General features: G+C 45.1%; 1 protein-coding gene across 1 annotated transcript in view; it reads left to right on the plus strand.

Moving 5' to 3' along the window:
- The window catches only part of Ccdc25 (coiled-coil domain containing 25), a 31,762-nt gene extending 13,368 nt beyond the window's left edge, over window positions 1-18,394 (plus strand). The window contains exons 4-9 of the mRNA XM_021181744.3: window positions 1,085-1,136; window positions 4,155-4,230; window positions 6,149-6,252; window positions 6,421-6,623; window positions 9,925-9,970; window positions 14,876-18,394. Coding sequence (XP_021037403.1) covers window positions 1,085-1,136; window positions 4,155-4,230; window positions 6,149-6,252; window positions 6,421-6,623; window positions 9,925-9,970; window positions 14,876-14,905 — 511 coding nt within the window. The 3' untranslated portion in view covers window positions 14,906-18,394. The remainder of the gene's footprint in view (window positions 1-1,084; window positions 1,137-4,154; window positions 4,231-6,148; window positions 6,253-6,420; window positions 6,624-9,924; window positions 9,971-14,875) is intronic.
- Window positions 18,395-18,693: the final 299 nt, after the last annotated feature.

An 18,693-nucleotide genomic window follows, 5' to 3' on the forward strand; every position in this document is an offset into this window, starting at 1 on the left:
AGTGTGCTTACTGGCTTTCTCAGCCTGCTTTCTTCTAGAACCCAAGACTACCAGCCCAGAGGTGGCCATACCCACAATGAGCTGGGCCCTCCTACATCAATCACTAGTTAAGAAAATGCCCTACAGGCTTACTGCCTACAGTGCCATCTTTTGGAGGCATTTTCTCAATTGAACTTCTGATGACTATAGCTTGTGCCAAATTGACATAAAACTAGCCAGTACAAACTCTAAAGAAAAGTGAATTTAAGAATTTAATTAAAGCATTAGGAGGCAGAGGCAGGAGGTTCTCTGTGAATTCAAAGTTAGTTCAGTCTACATAGCAAGAACCAGGGCTTTGTAATGAGGCCCTACTTCAAGGGAAAAAAGGGGTGGGGGTGTGCTATGGGGCATTCTAAATGATTTCCAGACAGTTTCAGTACCATATAGGCTATGTTCACCCAGGGATGTGTGTTGATATCATCATCAGTGTGTGTGTGGCAGGGTGTGAGGTTGGAAGAATTCTTAGTCTGCTTCATCTGGCTCATTTAATGATGTTTTAGTGAGCTAACTTTTCTGATTCTGCACTCGATACTTGGTCTTGATTGTTCTGCCATCACTTGAAACCTGGAGGTATCAGAAACCATATTTTCCTCTTCTCCAGACCAAAGTCCTGCAAAGCTCCCAGGTGGGCAAAACAGTGGGCCTTCACTGACTTCTTCCATCCTTTCTCATCTGAAATTCTCTCCCTGTTTTCCTTCTTGGCCTGTGCTTTGGTCGGGCCAGCCAAATCTCAGCTCTTCCACAAAGCCTTTGGTCACTGATAGCTCTTCTTGTCGCTTGAAGCTGCAGTCTACCCAGGATGTTTCATAGTTATTATCTGACTCACCTTGGCTCATAGCCAGGCACAGCTACACAGCTCTCAAGTTTGTCTTGCCTCTCCAGGTTGCTGGGCAGCCTTTGGAGATGGTGACTGTCTGATACGCTCCATGGAGCTTCATGTGTGATAAGTCCCCGAGAATACTGTCTTGGAATGAGATGCTTTCAGTGCAAGTGGCTGAAGACATGGTTGCCTTGTTGTTGCTAAAAGTGGTTTCCTTCTTTGTAGGTTTCACGTGGACAAACTCTCTTCGGCCCATGTGTACCTACGATTACAAAAGGTAACTGAATGTAAGCATGAATTCATGACCTTTCCTTTATAGATGAACATCATATATTCTTTTTTGTGGGATTAAGTTGCTTAAATAATAAATGTGTTCAAAGTCATAAAGATTAGTAAATGTCTTCCTCCTATCCAGATAATTGTTATGGAAAATTCTGGATGCTTTCCCAGGTAGAAGCCCTGCCTTGTCTAGCCAGCTCGGTGCATTACCTATCCCCTCTGCTTGTGTCCCCCTCAGTCCATCTGATGCTGATGTCTATTTTAGTGGCTGCTTCTCCGACTCACTCAGGTCACCTGGCTCACGAGGGCGCTTGTTCCCCTTATCAGAGTGTCAGTCTAAAACAGCGGTGGCGATGCAGGAATGAAGAGTTCATGTGCCCTGGGAATGCAGCACCACCATTTCTTTCTAACTTGCTTGTATTTGTATTTTCAATAGTTAAACTACATAGTATGTATTATGTTTTTTAAAGTATGTACTTTGGACTTACAAGGTTTTAGAAAGTTACAAAGGTCATATGACTTCCCTGCTGCTAGCATCTCACATTACATGGCGGAGATACCGTCAACTAAGTTCTGGAGTTGATTTGAGCAGTTTTCCCATTAATGTCCCTTTCCTCTTCCAGAAACCATGGTGAGGCGTCATAGTGCACTTACTTGTCCTTTTGTCCCCTTTTTTATGACCTTGACAGTTCACTTAGTGATCTTCTATGTAGTTTTTCTCATGACTGCATAGACTCACAGGTGGGAGTGGCCTCCCCTCCATCATGTCAGATAGTACATGTGTTAACATGACTTACACGAGTGACATGAGCCTGGACTGCCTGGCCAGGGCTGTGCCTGCCACCTTTCTCCACTGTGGCACTGCATTTCCAGACTTGGTTACTACAAATCAGATTGGGGTCCAGCTTCTACTCAGGCAGGGGAAAATGTAGTTCCACGTTTTGGAGGGGGGTAGTTTCATTATTTGGGGTTCATGCAGGATGGGACTCTTTTCTTTCCCCCATATTTGCAAAAATAAAGACTTGTGTTTATATCTGCTATGGGCCCTTGTGTAGATTCAGATGCTGTGTTCTGTGGCTCATATTTATCCAGCTCTAGTAAGATCGCTCTCAGCCTATGTGCTCTGCCTAACTCACCCAACCTCTTATTCATTATTATTTTGTTTTTGTTTTGAGACAGTCTCATTATGTAGTCCAGGCTGGCCTTGAACTCAAAGAGATCTTTCTACCTCCTGAGTGCTAGATTGAAAAGCATGTGCCACCATGCCCAGTCCAAAAAAAGTTTTTAATAAAGTTTTGCTGTGGAGATCTGGTCAGGAACCTGCTAAGTAGAGCAGGCTGGCCTTGAACTTGTGATCTCCCTTCTGAATGCTGGGATTACAAGCATACATGACAGTAATTTATAACATGAGATCTCTTAAATCTGAGCTGCAGCCTCTGGCAGCGTTCCTTGCCCTCAAGTTGTATGGTGGCTCACACCTGTTGTGTGTTCAGAATGGAGGCTGCAGTGAAGTCACTGGGCAACATGGGAAGCGATGCCAGAAGGAATTGGTTATGAATTAATTTGGGACCACTGTGAGTTTCAGAAACCTGCAGTTGCCAGGTTGTGATACTGCAGCTCAGGCTTTAAGCAGCTGAGAACCCAAGGACAGCAGTGTAACAATTTTTTGATCTTCTGCCTTGTGATTTCCATCCAAAACATTGTTACTGAAAGTTCAGTTTAAGCTGTCATTTCTATTCTGTCTGTACATCTGGGGTATATTTACACTACTTAATCTTGGGATACCTACAGCCATAGTATCCCAGGTTGATCAAATTACTTTTTAGGGTCATGGTTTGTAAACTTGATATTATATTGTTTTCTTGTTTGTTATTTTGATTGCCTGTAGTGAGCTGATAATAGTGGCGCAGTTAATAGGAAAGCTATGTTGTCAGAATTAGACTGTATGCAATTTTTCAGCATTATAAACCCTTATTTAGAAATGCTTATTTGTTTTGAAAGAAAGTCTCACTGTTGGCCATGCTGATCCTGAACTCTTGGGTTCAAAAGACCTTTCTACCTCAGTTTCTGAGTAGATGGGACTGTAGGCAGGCATGCACCACCACACCTGACTTTGGCTTTTTCTTTTTTATTTTTTTTGTCACTGTGGCTGGTCTGGAACTTGCTTTGTAGAACAGCCTGAAATCCTGACTCTGTAGCACATAACTGCCTACTTCCCCCTGTGTAGAAGGGACCAACTCTTCCTTTATTGAGTCATTGTGAGGGTTAGGACCTGGCACATGCTGAAGCTTTGCAGAGTAGCATCTGACAGGCACTGTGTGCCTTCATTGTGGTTTGAATCCAACACAAAGCATGACGATCCAGACTCTCAGCAGTGTTCAGTGCTACACAGCCATTTTGGAAGAAAAGTCATGACATTTGGGAGTGATTTTGGCTCACTGGTGTAAAGTGACTCAAAGCAAACCTGTGGCCTTTATACTTTCTGAGTTCCTGGGTTCACTTGTGTGAGCTCGTCCATCCATTGCTGCTGCTGCTGCAGCCTCCACTGGCTACTTTATCTTCCCATGGGAGCAGCACAACAGATGAAGAACACAAGAACTTCACCCTGATTTTGGCTGGGAGGTAGACGGCAGGGGAGATATTTGGGATCCAGAGCTCCAGGGCATCTGTTTCAAAGGAAGGTTACAGGGACCTCAGCCAGGAAGGCGTCTAGATCTCAGAATGGACAGTTTCCCCCCAAGCTTTCCAGAAATGAATGAGGATGGCAGAAACCACTGTGCAGACACAACTACAGTTAATATCTTCAACATGGTTTTTAAAATGTGTTGAGTATAGTTTTCTGCTAATGCCTTCTCCTAGTTCAGGTACCATTCTGTGGTGGGCATGGTGCAGTCCACCCGGAGAGCCCCTGCTTGTCTGTAAGCCCGTGTCCAGCCGGTAAGGCAGCACATGCCTTGCGAGTGCTCCAGTGGTCATCAGTAACCAAGAGGATTATTTGGTTTATTTTGTGTTGCAGGGAGAGAAGATAGAAGACATTCCAAAGGAGGTTTTGATGGACTGTGCCCACCTTGTGAAGGCCAATAGCATTCAAGGTCAGTTGGCCTAGCATTTACTTTTTCTATGTTTGGATCATAATCCATTTTAGTGAGCATGAGTCTGGGGAGAGCAGAAGGAGGAGGAGGCTTGTCAGAGAACTAGATGCTCATATCCCACACCTCTTAGTTTTACTGTCCTTTCTGTCTTGACTCTTGACTTTCCCTTTCCTTGAGTAGGAAGTCATCCAGCTGTTTTTTTGTTTTAAATATAATTATATGTGTATGTGTTTTATTTGCATGTATGTCTCTGTGCTATGTGTATGTCTGGTGCCCTTTGAACCCAGAAGAAGTTGTCAGATTCCCTGGAACTGGGGTTACAGACAATTGTGAGCCACAATGTGGTTGTTAGGAAATTCAACCCAGATCCTTTAGAAGAACATCCAGTGTTATTAACTGCTGAGCCATCTTCCCAGCCCCTTGTTTGGATATTTTGAACTGGAATCTTGATATGTAGCCCGGGCTAGCATGGAACTCACTGTGTGGCCCAGGCTGGCAACTCACAATTCTCCTCTTTCAGCTTCCTGGGTCCTGGAAGTATAGGGATGCTTAACTGTATCAGGTTTAGAGCCAGAGTCTTTAAATCACGCTTTTTCTTTTCTCCTTCTCTCCCATGCTTTTCCTTCATTTAATTTGTGAAGGTTTTGAGTCATTTGACTCTGTTGTCCTCCTTCCCCACTGACCTGGGTGGTCTGGGAGTGTCCTTATCTTTCAGGAGCTCTCAGTGAGTCCAGTGTGCAGTGTGAATTGGAAACAATCACCTTATGTGTTTTAGGCAGTAGTTAAAAATACTGGGCTTGGTGCCTGTGTAACTCTAGATAAGATTAAATCAAATCGAAAGGTCTAGAAGGATGGGGGTAGAGGTTATGAAGAGGGTTGAGAGAGGTGTGGGTTTAAATGATTGAGCTAATAAGTTTCTAGGGGTAGGATGTAGACCTGGATAGAAAGAGAGAACTGGTTCTAAATGAAGTTGGAAGAGGACCCAGAGCACACAGCTGATAACAGGCACTGGCGTTAATGATTACACAAGGAGAGCGAGCTTGGCCGCCTTCCTTCATGTAGACCGGTGCCTTCAGTCTCAACCCAGGCAGCCCTAATTACAGACCTGGTGCGTAGACTAAGAAGCTCGAAGTTTACCTTTAGGAGCCTCCAGTCTCCAGCTCCATAGTCAGCAGGTGGTTCTGAGGGAGGACGCTTTATTTTATGAGTAAAATCTCAGATCTTCAGTTACTGAAGTAAAAAATGGAATAAGCAAACTGTTTATTCTGGGTTCCAGCCGCTTCCACAGCCTTGTTCTTTCCCGTGCCCCTGGCTTGCAGAAGAGCCTTGGTTTAAAGAGCTGTAGACTCTTTATTCTTGGCTTGGTTTCTTTTTAATGTCCTTAGAGTGTATGGGTTCTAGAGAAAAGGGAGGGGAAGAGTTGTGACACGGGGTTATCCCCTCTTTCCTTAGCCTTCTGCAGTGACCTGTCACACAGCAGAGAAGGAGCTAGGCCTCAGGTTCCACTCTTAGTACCACAGGACAGTGCTGAGGACTGAAGAGAATTGTGAACTTGCAGAGGACACCCCACTGGCAGCTCTCTAGTTACCAAGTTCTCTCTGCTCAGTACCAAGAGGACAGGGATTGAGTTTGCTGGCTTCTGCTAAAGTGGCTCATTTCGCTTCAGACTCATACGTTTTATTTAGGGGAAAAGGCTCCGCTGATAACTAAACAAGCCTGCCTAAACATGTCGGGAGCCAGGACCCTTGCTTTTTCTACTCTAATACTTTGGCATAATGGTCAATTTCCCACTGACCTTTCATATTTTGGGACATTGGAAGTGAGCCCTTAAGCTTCGTCTGGGGTGGATGATGTTTTGCTGTGGTGAGGGCTGCACCACTCATGTTTCCTGCCTGCTGAAGACAGTCTCTCTTGGCAGGCTGCAAGATGAACAACGTTAATGTGGTTTACACGCCATGGTCTAACCTGAAGAAAACAGCTGACATGGATGTGGGGCAGATAGGCTTTCACAGGCAGAAGGATGTAAGTGTTCATATACTGCTGGAGGCGGAGCCTGACCCCAAGCTGAGTGTCCTGTGCGTCCTATGGGTGTTAAACTGGGAGGCTAAAGCCCTGGAAAGCCAAAGCCTTGCCCTCTTAGGTGAGAGAAAAATAATTAAAGCTAAGTACTTTCCCTTATTTCCCTCAAAGGTAAAGATTGTGACGGTAGAGAAGAAAGTGAATGAAATCTTGAACCGATTAGAAAAGACCAAACTGGAGAAGTTTCCAGACCTCGCAGCAGAGAAGGAAGGCAGAGACCGTGAAGAGAGGAATGAGAAGAAAGCCCAGATTCAGGAGATGAAAAGGAAAGAGAAAGAAGAAATGAAGAAGAAAAGGGAAATGGATGAACTTAGGTACGCTGGGGTGAGGCCTTGCTGTTCACCCGGGTGCTCCCCACAGGTTCTGAGGATATGCCCCAGTGGCTGGAGGCCACATACAAGTTGGAGTATTGACTGAGTTGTTAACGGTAGTTGTGATGATGTGGTGAATCCCCGTGTTACAGAGGTGTTGGGTGTCAGTGAGCAAAATGAAAGGTTTTACCTCACCGTAAGCACCATGGGCTGTCCTCAGATGATGCCAGCTTGTTCTTTTTTTTTTTTTTTTGGTTTTTCAAGACAGGGTTTCTCTGTGTAGCGCTGGCTGTCCTGGAACTTACTCTGTAGACCAGGCTGGCCTTGAACTCAGAAATCCACCTGCCTCTGCCTCCCGAGTGCTGGGATTAAAGGGCCAGCTTGTTAGGGAAAGAAGAGGTGTAGCAGTGTGTAGTCTGAGCAGCTGGGCTGCTGTTACCATGATGTGCAGCCGGGCACTCAGCTGCTTTCAAACCACTGTGCAGTTGGGCACTCACAGCTGCTTTCACATGCTTTTTCTGCTTTTCGGAAGTTGAATGTGTTAATGTGACGAGACCTGCTTCAGTAGCCTACAGTTTTATGTTAGCAGGTAAATTATATTTTGGCTCCTGACATCTTAGTGATGGTGGCCATGAGAATGCTGACTGTATCAGTTTTCTGTTGCTTCTAGAACAAATGGCTCCAAATTTAACTCCTCAAATCAACATTCAGACTTGCAAGAAGTCCTGACTAATCAAAACAAACGAGAAGTCGGCCAGGCAGTTCTTTTCTGGAGGATCTAGAGGCGACTCTGGTTTCTAGAGACTGCCCACATTCTGCGGCTTGTTGCCTGGTCTCCCGCCTTCTCTGCTTTTAAAGAGCCATGTGACTAGATCAGACATACTTGCACCGTCCTCAGTCATCTCCTGTCATAGAGAACTGTCACATGTGCAAAGTGTGTGTCCACAGAAGACAACATGTCTGTTGCTTCTAGAGATTTGGATGAGAACGTCCTGGGGCGGGGGGGGGGGGGGGGAGCTTTGGAAGCATCATTCCACTGCCGTGCTGAATATGTATTGCTGCACTTGAACCCGCCCAGTTGCCCTGTTTGTGTTTGAGTGTGGTAAAGCATCTGCCTCCTGAGGGCTGGGATTACCAACACGTGCCAGCTACCTCTTGTTTTTCTTTTCATTTTTTTCTCTTCCTCTCTTTATGTAGTGCTAAGGAATGAAGTAGGGGCTCATACACAGGGCAAATGCTCTAGCACAGTTGTCCTTGTGACTTGCAGTCACAGAACTCCTAGGTTTCCATGGATGCCATTTGTGATATGTGCAGCAGAAAAGACACAAATGCGGGTGGCCTCAAATTAAAAGCCACCTATCTGCCCGTGCTCTGACCCAGCCTTCTCTGAATACCCTGGGTTCTTAGGAAGCTTGCTGGACAGGTGCAAAGCTGTTGCGATTGTATATGGTCAGGTGTGAGATACCTGCTTGTGTTCCTTCCTGTCCAGGTTCTGCTGAATCAGGAAGTCTGGCTTCTTTTAAAGTTGAGCATTCAGATGATGAGCTCAGGGAATGTTGTCTTGCATTGGCCTGCTGACTGAAGATATCTGATATTGCCTGCAGATGGGAGTCTGCTGAGAGTTGTTGAAATGGCTCATTCCAGTAACATTTGTGAGTTCTGGCAAGCAGCATTTGCAGCTGTCTTAGTTGGGGTTTTTATTGCTGTGAAGAGACACCATGACCACAGCAACTCTTACAAAGACAAGCATTTACTTGGAGCTTGCTTATTGTTTGAGAGGTTTAGTCCATTCTCAGCATGGTAGGAAGCATGGTGGCACACAGATAGGCATGGCACTGGAGGAGTAGCTGAGAATTCTACATCTTGAACCCAAGGCAGCTGGGAGAGAGTGACATTAGGCCCAGCTTGACCATTTGAAACCCCCAATCCCCACCCCCAGTGACACACTTCCTCCAGTGAGGCCACACCTCCAAATAGTGCCACTCTCTATGAGCCTACAGGTAGGGAGTATGGGTGGCATCATTTTCATTTAAACCACCACAGCAGCTAATTCTTGGTTTTAGTTTGGAGTAGGGGAAAACTGAAGAAAATATGCCCTGTTTCCTTCACATCTTTAACTGCTTTGTTTAGAAACATGGATGTTTTGTGTTAGAAACACGGTATCACTTCATTTACAGCTTGCTAAGGAGGAATGGCTGATACGTTAACATTTGCCATCTGACTGACACTGTTCTTGAAAGTGCTTCTTGCATGTCCTCACTCAGCAGTGGCATAGTTCTGGTACCTGAATTTGTAAAAGGAAAGTGAGTCTGAACAGCACCTAAGCATCTTGCTGCGAAGTTATAGCTACGTGTGTCGTCTGATTCTCAAATCAACACATTACAAAGCTCTGTTGTCTTCCAGCTAGTTCATTTTATACAATATTCATTCGGAATGAGTTGAGTAATATAGAGATTCTGTGATTCGCGCTGGAGGTAGAGCTGTCCTCTGGTCCCCACGGGCATGCTGCACTTACCCACATACACACAAGACAATTTCTTTTTTAAGTTTCAAGCAAAAGTGAGGAGGCTTTGAGTGAGTGAGTGAGTTTGTTTTTTTGAGACAGCATGTTTCTCTGCATCCTGGGAGTTCATGTAAGCCCTAGGCTGACCTCACACTTGGTGGCTGTCTCCTGCCGCAGCCTCCTGAGTGGTAGTTTTCTAGGCATGGGCCCAGGTGACAGACATGAACTCAGCTGGCTACTTGTGTTTTAGTAAGAGCTCTTTGCCTGGTGGATTATAGAGGGACCCAGAGGCAGGGGAGCCAGAAGTTAAGTGATTGGCAGTGGTCCAGACCACGCATGAAGCTTGGACTCAGTGAGAGGGAAATTCACTGGTAAAGTCATGGTTTGATGGTAGTTTGGGTTGAAGAGCAAGGGCTGAGAATGGCTCCTAGGTTTTCAATGGAATGGACGGTGATGCTGTTCTAGGCAACAGGAGAACTCAATGTGTTTGTTTCCGTAGGGGAATAGATTTTGAGTCAGATACAGACCAGAAGTCTGAAACTATCTTTTAGAAATCTCAAAAGGTGTTGGGGCAATTTGGGTTAATAGGGAGTACAGAGGAAATGTGTCCTTCAGAAGGGCACGCTTGTGTGCTGCTGTCTTCAGAGTGGGAACAGTTAGCCCACCGAGCCTTCCACCAACGTGGTGACTGTCTGGGAGAGCTTGTTGACATAGTAACCTCATTTGGGTTTTAGGGTGCTAATCACCCACAAAATGCTTATGGAGAAATAACCTCAATTTGACTATTTTCTTTTCTTCTAGGAGCTACTCATCACTCATGAAAGTTGAGAATATGTCCTCAAATCAAGTATGTTCACGTTTCTTGCTCTACTGTTGTGCCTTGAATATTTAACAGAGTCTTCAGTAGTTGAGTTATTGACTGTCGTAGTGTTGCAGATTGCTTACCATGATTGGCAGCTAGTATGAAAGAGGAGGCTGAGAGAGAGTGTGTGTGTGTGTGTGTGTGTGTGTGTGTTTGTGTGTGTGTGTCTGGCAGGCAGGCATTAGCATCCTGCCCCATGGTCTTGTGTTTGCTTTTATATGGTCACTTTAAAGAAAGGGTCGGATAGCTAACGTGCTGTGAAGGGCAGGCCTATTAGTATTACATGGTGCGCCAGTCAGCTTTCCCTTACTCCAGCACAGTGCCTGAGATAATCAATTTAGGAAGAAAGGAGCTTTATTTTGACTTGGGATTTTAGAGATTTGGGGCTATGGTCAGTTGCCCTGCTGCTTTGGGTCCAGTATTAAGGCAGCATAGTGATGGGAACCCAGGAGAAGGTGAGCGGCTCGTCTTACAGCAGCTGGGAGCAGAAAGGTGAGGGGGAAGGCAGGAGGCCCAGCACCTGGGAAGACCGTGCCTCCTCGGAAACCTGACTCTCTTCACTCTGGACACCATTTTTAAATGTTCTATCTCCCAGAGCACGGACTAGACAACAGGCCTTCAGCATGTGGCCTTTGGGGACATTTCCAGACCCAGACTGTGGCACAGAACTGTAGTCCATTTTTTTTCTCCTTTCTTAGTTCCTATTCCATTTCCAGGCTTTGAAAAAAAAAAAAGGAAATTAATAAATTTCTATTTATTAAAATCCTCTATTAATGGTGCTGTAGACTTCACAATATAGTTAAACAGAGTCGGAACTACCCCTTTCAATTAAAAATAAATGTACCAAATACGAGACCATATGTCTAAATACCAGCACTGATTCTTGTCATACTTGTTAGGACTTGGAATAAGTGTTGACATGTTTCAGGGTTTCGTTTTGTTTTTGAGACAGGTTTTCCTTTTGTTGCTCAGGCTGCCATGAGCCTCCCCTTACCCAGCGTGGTCTCAGATTCACAGTCTCACCGCCCCTGTTTCCCATGTGCTTGGGTTACAAGCAGGCACCAGCATATTTGGCTCAGGCTCTTTCACAATACAGCTTTTAGAATGTATGCTTTAGATTGCATCATCAGATATGCTAGACATGAATTGCAAATGCTGTCTAAATGAAAATTAAGGTTGAAGCCTGTGTTCTTCAGCCATATCAGCTTTGTGTGGCCCGGTGGCTACTGTTTCAGCAGAGATAAGGAGCCATTTCTTCATTACTACAGAAAGCTCTGCTAAGTGGCTCAGTCCCCCCTAAGGTTGTCTACTCAGATTCCAAGCTAAGTGTATGATTGGAGTCCGTAGGATTTTAGACGCTGCTCATGTCCAGTGCCCATCCAGGAACGGGTAAGAACACATCTTGACTACCACATCTGTGAAGAGCTAAAATTTTGAGGCTCCTTTATGAATCAAGATGGGGCTGTGTAAATTATTTCTGAAAATTTCCAAAATAACTCTGTGTAGTTCATCAGGACTGAATATGAAGTCAGGAGATTTAAACTGTCCCTGGATTGAGCCTACTACATTTTTAGCCTTTCTAGGGGGATTATTGCTCTGTGTAGAGACATTACCTCATGAGGTTGTCATCACCTATAAACAAGGGTGTGCCCTCATCCTAGACTTGGTCGTGTCATAGGTAATTGTCATTGGTCCTTACTTGGAGTCCTGAGTTTGTTTAGCCCTCTGCATATTATTCTTGGCTTTCCAGAAATTCAGAACATTTTAACCTTAGCAGAGGCCTGTGATAGATTCCAAGTTAAATTCAGTAAAAACTAATGCTCCTGTCTCTGCTGTGCTGACTGAAAACTTTTTGAAACTTTATTTAGAAGTGGCTTTCCACCAGAAATCTGGCCTGTGTTTCAACCTTGTACCTGTTGTTCCCACAGTGGATCTTTAAGAGCTTTACATGTTCTTTTAGAATTGGAAACACATATGTGCGTATGTACACACGCTCATATGTATGCCTGTGCATGTACACACACACATACATTTGCACATACCATTTCTTGAAATTTTTGAGGCATTGGTTCCAAGGCCCTAGGAATACTAAAATGTGAAATATGTAGATGATCAAAACCCTCTTTTTTTTTTTTCTCTCAAGACAGGGTTTCTCTGTGTAGCCCTGGCTGTCCTGGAACTCACTTTGTAGACCAGGCTGGCCTTGAACTCAGAAATCCACCTGCCTCTGCCTCCCAAGTGCTGGGATTAAAGGCATGTGCCACCACTGCCTGGCCAAAACCCTCATGAAATAGAAAATTATTCTCATGTAACTCATGTTTTATCTCCCCATGTGATTTATTCTGATTATTATCACCAAATACAGTAAAAATGCAGGTGCAGATAGTTGTCACACTGTAGTGCTTACAAAATGCTGACAAGAAAAAAAAGAGTGTTTGTGGGATTCCTAAGTGCTCTCTGTGTGTGGTTGGATCTGCAGAAATAGACCCCACAGATGCAAAGGACCAGCCATGCATGGGTGTGCACAGATGCTGTAATTAAGAGTCCCAAGACTACAGTGTTGGGTGTGAGACAAACGCCCCTCCTCCCCCCTGCTCTGTTACTTGATGCTCTGCGTGAGGTGCTCCAATGGAAAAGCTTCAGTCTCTTTGGAACATTTTCTGCTCCGTTACTGTCTTGTGTTGTACAACCTGATTTGTAGTGTGCACCCTTGATCTTCATCCAGAGACTGAGGCTTACGTGAGATAGGACTGTACAAGCTCATCAGGAAGGGTACTGGTCTCTGTCTGAGACGAGCTAGATGCTCATCAGAATGCTTAGTTTTCCATTGAGCATAACCGCTTTGATCTGTAATTTTTAGTCCTTTTTTTATGTGTGCTTGGAGGCATATATCATTGTTGTTGCTTTCTTCTTGCTCATCAGTTAGCACCAGGCAACAAGAGGCCTGTCTATAAGCTGAGTAGTAGAGGACTGGGAATCTGAAATGTGATAGTTGTCCAAGGACAGTCCCAAACCGCAGACACACAGTTAAACATTCCTGTGGTGCCAGATCACCTGCCCACACATCCAGTGAGTGGCCCCTGTGTGGAGTGTACACTGTCCCTGTTACCAGCTGGGTGGCCTTACTGTTGTCTGTCCTCACTGGCAGTGTACAGAAGCTGACATGGATGTTTCTGGTGCTGTTCCTAAAGTTTAGGACTCTAAGGCAGTCCTACTACCCGGGCACAGCATTTCCCATTGTGCTAATAAAAGAGCAGCACATGGGTTGGGGGCATGGTTCTGTAGTAAGCAGAGCTTTCTGCTCTTCCAGTAGACCTGGGCTCTGTTCCTGGCACCCACATGGCAGCTTACATCTCTTTAAGACTCCAGTTCCAGGGGATCCAGTTCCCTCCTGACTTCCCATGGGTTTTTGCATACATATGGTACACATACACTAAAATGTATTTTTAAATTAATTTAATTTATTATTTTTTGTGTAGGTGTTTTGTGCATGTGTGGTAGTGCGGCACATGCGTTCAGTGCCCTAGAGGCTAGAAGATGTTGGATCCCCTTGAACTGGGATTCTGGATGGTTATGAGCCACCATACAGGTTCCGGGAATTGAACCTGCGTCTTCTGCATGAATAGCAAGTGCTTTAAACCACTGTACCATCTTTCTAGCTCCTAAAATAATTAATTTTTTTCTTTTTGTTTTTTGTTTTTTCTCAAGACAGGGTTTCTCTGTGTAGCCCTGGCTGTCCTGGAACTCACTCTGTAGACCAGGCTGGCCTCGAACTCAGAAATTCGCCTGCCTCTGCCTCCCAAGTGCTGGGATTAAAGTACTGGGATTATTGCGCCACCACGCCCGGCAATAATTATTTTTTAAGAAGATAGGGGAAGAGGAGCAGCAGAGAGAGAGCCACTGAATGAAGCTAGAGAAAAACAGCCTTTATAGAAACTACCGTTTTCTACCCTCACCTACTGCCTTCCTACCATTTCCAACAAGGGTCCTTAAAAGAAAAAGAACCCCAAGTCCTGTCCCTGCCTCTGGTAGTACTGGTGTTAAACAACAATAGATAGAAATCGAACCAGGCAGTGACCAGTGTTGCTCAAGCCAGCCACTGTGCCAGGAAAGAGTCTTGCCAGTGTGTGCTGCAGTAAGGCAGCTGGGGCGTATCAGCTGTGCACTAAGATTGCCCCTTTACCCATGTGCTGTGTTATGGAAGAGGCCAAGCTGGCTAGCTTTATTACAAGCCCATGTTTGGCTTCTTAAGGGCTTTGCCTATTAAAAAAAAAAGGAAGGAAAACAATCAGCTTTCATCATGTGAAATCACAAATCTAGGGAAACCACAAGGTTCAAAATACTGAGATTTAGGGCACAGATATTTTATATATGACGGTGTTATTGGCATAAGGAAGCAGGACACTGTTCATATAGAATACTTGTGGAGGATTGATCCTTTTCTAAAACTGTGTGTGTGTGTGTGTGTGTGTTTCATGATCTGATATAACATGAGCTGTGTTCAGAGAGTAAAGTCACTCCAGGAGAACAGAACAGGCTCCATAGCCCTCTCTCAGTCACTCTGTTTTCAAAGTTCAGGATTTATGCTAAATGATTAGCATAAATCATTCTTTAGCAGAGTCACCATTTCGTCCCACAATCTACCAGTTGGGGTGGGCTTTACATTATAACTTGGAAGTTAAAGTAACCTGAGGGACTGGGAGGTTGTGTCTGCTCTCCTGGGTCATATAAGAGCTAATGGCAGCAGGCAGCGGCGAGCTCAGTCATCCACCTGCTGCTTTCCGCAGCCCTGCACCCCGAGGTTAGGACTGAGACAGGGCAGCGGAGAGCATGATTATTATGACTGTCTGGCGGGCTCAAGGCCTTCACGGTCTCTTTTGTCTCCTGCAGGATGGTAACGATTCCGATGAGTTCATGTGAGCCGAGCAACAGACCCTGGGAAGACATGAATGTGCAGACCATTGCAGAGCTTTTGATTTCATCTAGGTTCTGAATTACAGAAACCAACCAACCAAAATTCTACCTTCATTCTACATAGACATCATTGGTTTTTGGAGTTTAAAAAAAAAGTCACCTTTTTGCTGATGAAAAGAACAGATGTATAATATAGTTGAGCTTGAAGACAACTTAAAAGTTTAGGGAAAGGAGAATATTTTTGGCAGAACATTCGTCAGTACCTCATGAAGGCTGGCTGCCTTTGTCTTTGAGATAGACATTGGAGCAGACCGACTCTGGAAAGTGCTTCTGTGGCTGTGGTCTATCCTGGGAACAGACGTCGTAAAATGCATTTCCTATCTCTAAAATATCTACTTCTGTGAAGAAGCCTGGCTTTCTCAGGCCAGGGCCCTCCTGACGACGGTTTCCTGACTAGAAGAAAGGGACGTGGGTTTGAAGGCAGCAGCAGTGCTTACTTAACTTGCATTTCAGTATTTGGCAAGTTCTCTCTTGCTGGCGTCAGAGTAGCTGGCCCAGCTCTTAGCTTGTTCTGAGGGTTCTGTTCTCACTACTGTGAGGTGAGGGCCCCATCTCAGCATCATACATACATAGTTGATCTTAACTAAGCTTGGGAACAAGTCACCTGAAATCACAGGTGATCCAAGCCGCAGATGTGACAGCTAGGCTCTGAAGCTGTTTCTGTGTGTGGAGGGAGACAGGAAAGGGTGCTGTGCTAGTTGTGAGAGTGACACAGATTGCCTCATGATTGTCTGGAGTGTATCATGAAACAAAAGTCCACCATGGATTGCAAGCTTTAGAAAGAATCAAGCATTTTCCCTAGCCAGGCAAGGCATCCGTTTCCTTACTTTGGAATAGTATTTATGTTGAATTGTAACTCCAGAGTTGTAAGCTTAGTGACTTCACATGCATGTAGCATTGGTACTGGTCTGAGCCACCTGCTACCCAGTAGATAGATAACCTTTTTGTTAGTGTTTAAGGGAGCCCCTGAAGAGACTCAACAGAACAGTGAGAGGAGAGAGAGAAAAGCTGGCAGGGTTGTGACTGGCATGCAGATCCATATTCTAGCACACCACACAGTGCCCACAGCTCTGCGGTGCTGAGCCAGCAGAAATGATTTCTTCAGCAGATGTACCAGCTGTCATCACTGACGTATGCACAAAACCAGACCCTTGATCCCTGGTATCCCAAGTTTAGTATGAGTTAAACTGGAAAATTCCCTGAGGCATAGCTTGTTAGCCAATTTGAGGAGAGCCAGTTTGAGGGGTATGAAAGTCAGCACCAGAGATCAGTGAGTGTGAATGTGTGTGTGTGTGTGTGTGTATGTGAGAGAGAGAGAGTGTGTGTGTGTGTGTGTGTGTGAGAGAGAGAGAGAGTGATATTTAGACTGGAGTTCTGTGATTTAAAAAAATTATAATAAAGTATCATTTTTGTCAGAAAGGACATTGATATATGAATTCTTAGAACTTGTTTTCTATAAAAGAGAGCAGCCCCCACCTCCAATCCTGTTTAAGGCTAATTGTGCTGTAAAAGCTCATTTATCATAGGTTCTTTCTGTGAACTCGAGATCTCGTGTATTTGAGGTGAGCATTGGACCACAGCCCCACCCACCTCAGGTTCTGCTGTGGGGCCTGCAAGAGTGGCCTCGTTTTGTCAGATCTGAGCATGGAGAAGTTTGAACTGAAGGCGGGGCTGCCCATTTCCACAAGCCCCCCTGTGTAATCCCTGTAGACATTGCTTTAAAGCTTTGGCTCCTTTAGTCCTTGGCTAGAGACACCTCAGTGGGAGGCTTTGCTGCTAGCATTACCTGTGTCCCCTCGGCCTCTGCATCTACAGACCTTGAACACACATGGGGGAGCTTTTGAAGGCTATCCCTTCAGTGTCAGATGCTCAACTTATATTTGAGGGTAAGTAGTTCAAAACTCCGCTCACAGGTTTAGCATTATCCGGGCCTCTTCTGAATTCTCAGGCTTGCATACCTGGCTCTCCTCCCTCACCATTTTAGCTGTTCCATGCCTAAAGCTGTACCCCCGCCTCTCTGCCCCTGTTTTATGTTTTTCCAGTTCAGTTGGTCTCAGGGAAAAGCAGAGACCTTTTCTTTTAAGGACATACATAGTTCAGGAATCAGACTGCCATCATCAAAGCCGTCTGTTTTTGCTGCTGGCTTGTGTCCTAAGTGTTTGATAAGGAAGTTCCAGATTGTTCTATGCTTATGAGTTACCGCTTTGATCACTTCTGTGTGTATGAGAGTCCCCTGCATCTCTTTCCAGTTTCCTGGCTGTGCTCTCTATGCAGAGGAGGCCTGCCTAATCGCTCAACTTCACAAGCTGCTGTAGGCACTTGTGAGTAATTTTAGCTCTCTCATTTCTTACCTTTGTTGTGAGGTCAGATGCCTGGGCAAGGCAGGCGTGACATGGTGCTTGTGCTTACCAAATTGGCAAGGTTTTGACAACAGTAGGTGTAGGCTGTAGTTGAACCCATCCAGGATCTTTTTATGTTTTGCTGTTTAAACTCTCTCTGGAAGTGTGGGTATTAGAGAGCCTTTTAACTGCTGCTTGTTAGTTAGTGGTCCTGTCCCCGCCACCACTCCCAGGAAGAGATCCTGTAACCCACGCTGCAAGACTCCAGTCTCCAGCTAAACACAAAGTGGAAGCACCCTCGTGTGTAAGGGGGGTGCCCTTCTTTCTCTGAGTTGGGAAGGTATAAGGGGGAGAGATAATGCAGCCTCCCAGCATGTCCTTGGACATGATACTGAAGTCTTCTTTTTCTTTGAACGCAGAATATGGATAACATCCCAAAATTGAATATGGTCATACTAGAGTAGATAGGTGACCTTTTGGTTTTAAAGTAAAACAAAACAACAAGCTACAACCAGAAGTTATAAAGTTAGAAGCTTAGATTCCAGACCTAACATCAGTCTCCATCCATCTAGCCCAAGCAAGTTCTCTAAAGCTGTGCTTAGTGAGCGCTCTTTGCCTGGCACCTGGGAGCCCAGCACAGGCAAGACTCAGCATGCATCCTCCTGTCATTTCTGTCGTGACACATTCAGCCTTGGACACAGTGTTCTGGAGGAGTGTTCTGTAAACCACAACAAAACCTTATCATTTGAGTAGAGCTGTGTGTGCTTGCAGGACTTCTCTATGTTTGTCTTCTAGGGCTCAGCCTCTATAGTGGCATGTGCATAGTGATTTTCAGAGGGTTAACATGTAACAAGTGATACCTTTCAGTCACTTCTGGGTCCAAGCAGAGGAAGAGGAACAAATGAAAAGCGATTATCACCCAAGACTCCCAGAACCAGAAGCTGAAAGGCCATGATAAAAAAACCACTAACATCTGCAATTTGATTTCATGTCTACCTCAAATTCTTAACTGGGCTGCCTGGACTCAGGGCTGGTAATGATAGTCTGTTCTCTGTTGCTGTAATCTAACTTGAAACTGGATAATTTATATGCAAAAGATTTGCTTGGTTTTGCTTCGTGACTTGGCCAGGTGTCATGGTGCTAGCCTCCTAGCAACGGCCCTCTTAAGTGCATCACAACACAAAGAAGAGGAAAGGGAAATGGCAGCATTGCAGAAGGGACCAGGCATGAGGCAGGGCAGGCTTTCTGACAACCTACTCTTGGGAAAACTCCTGTGAGACCCATCAGTCCATTCATGACGGTGGAGTCCCTCATAGAGCTTCAGTAGTATCTCATGGACCAAGCTTTCAGCACATGAACTTGTAGGGGCAACCCAGTAGCTGGAATGAAGCTTCA

Source organism: Mus caroli, unplaced genomic scaffold (assembly GCF_978045245.1).
Source record: "Mus caroli unplaced genomic scaffold, Mus_caroli_1 scaffold_12, whole genome shotgun sequence".
Classification (NCBI taxonomy): Eukaryota; Metazoa; Chordata; class Mammalia; order Rodentia; family Muridae; genus Mus; species Mus caroli.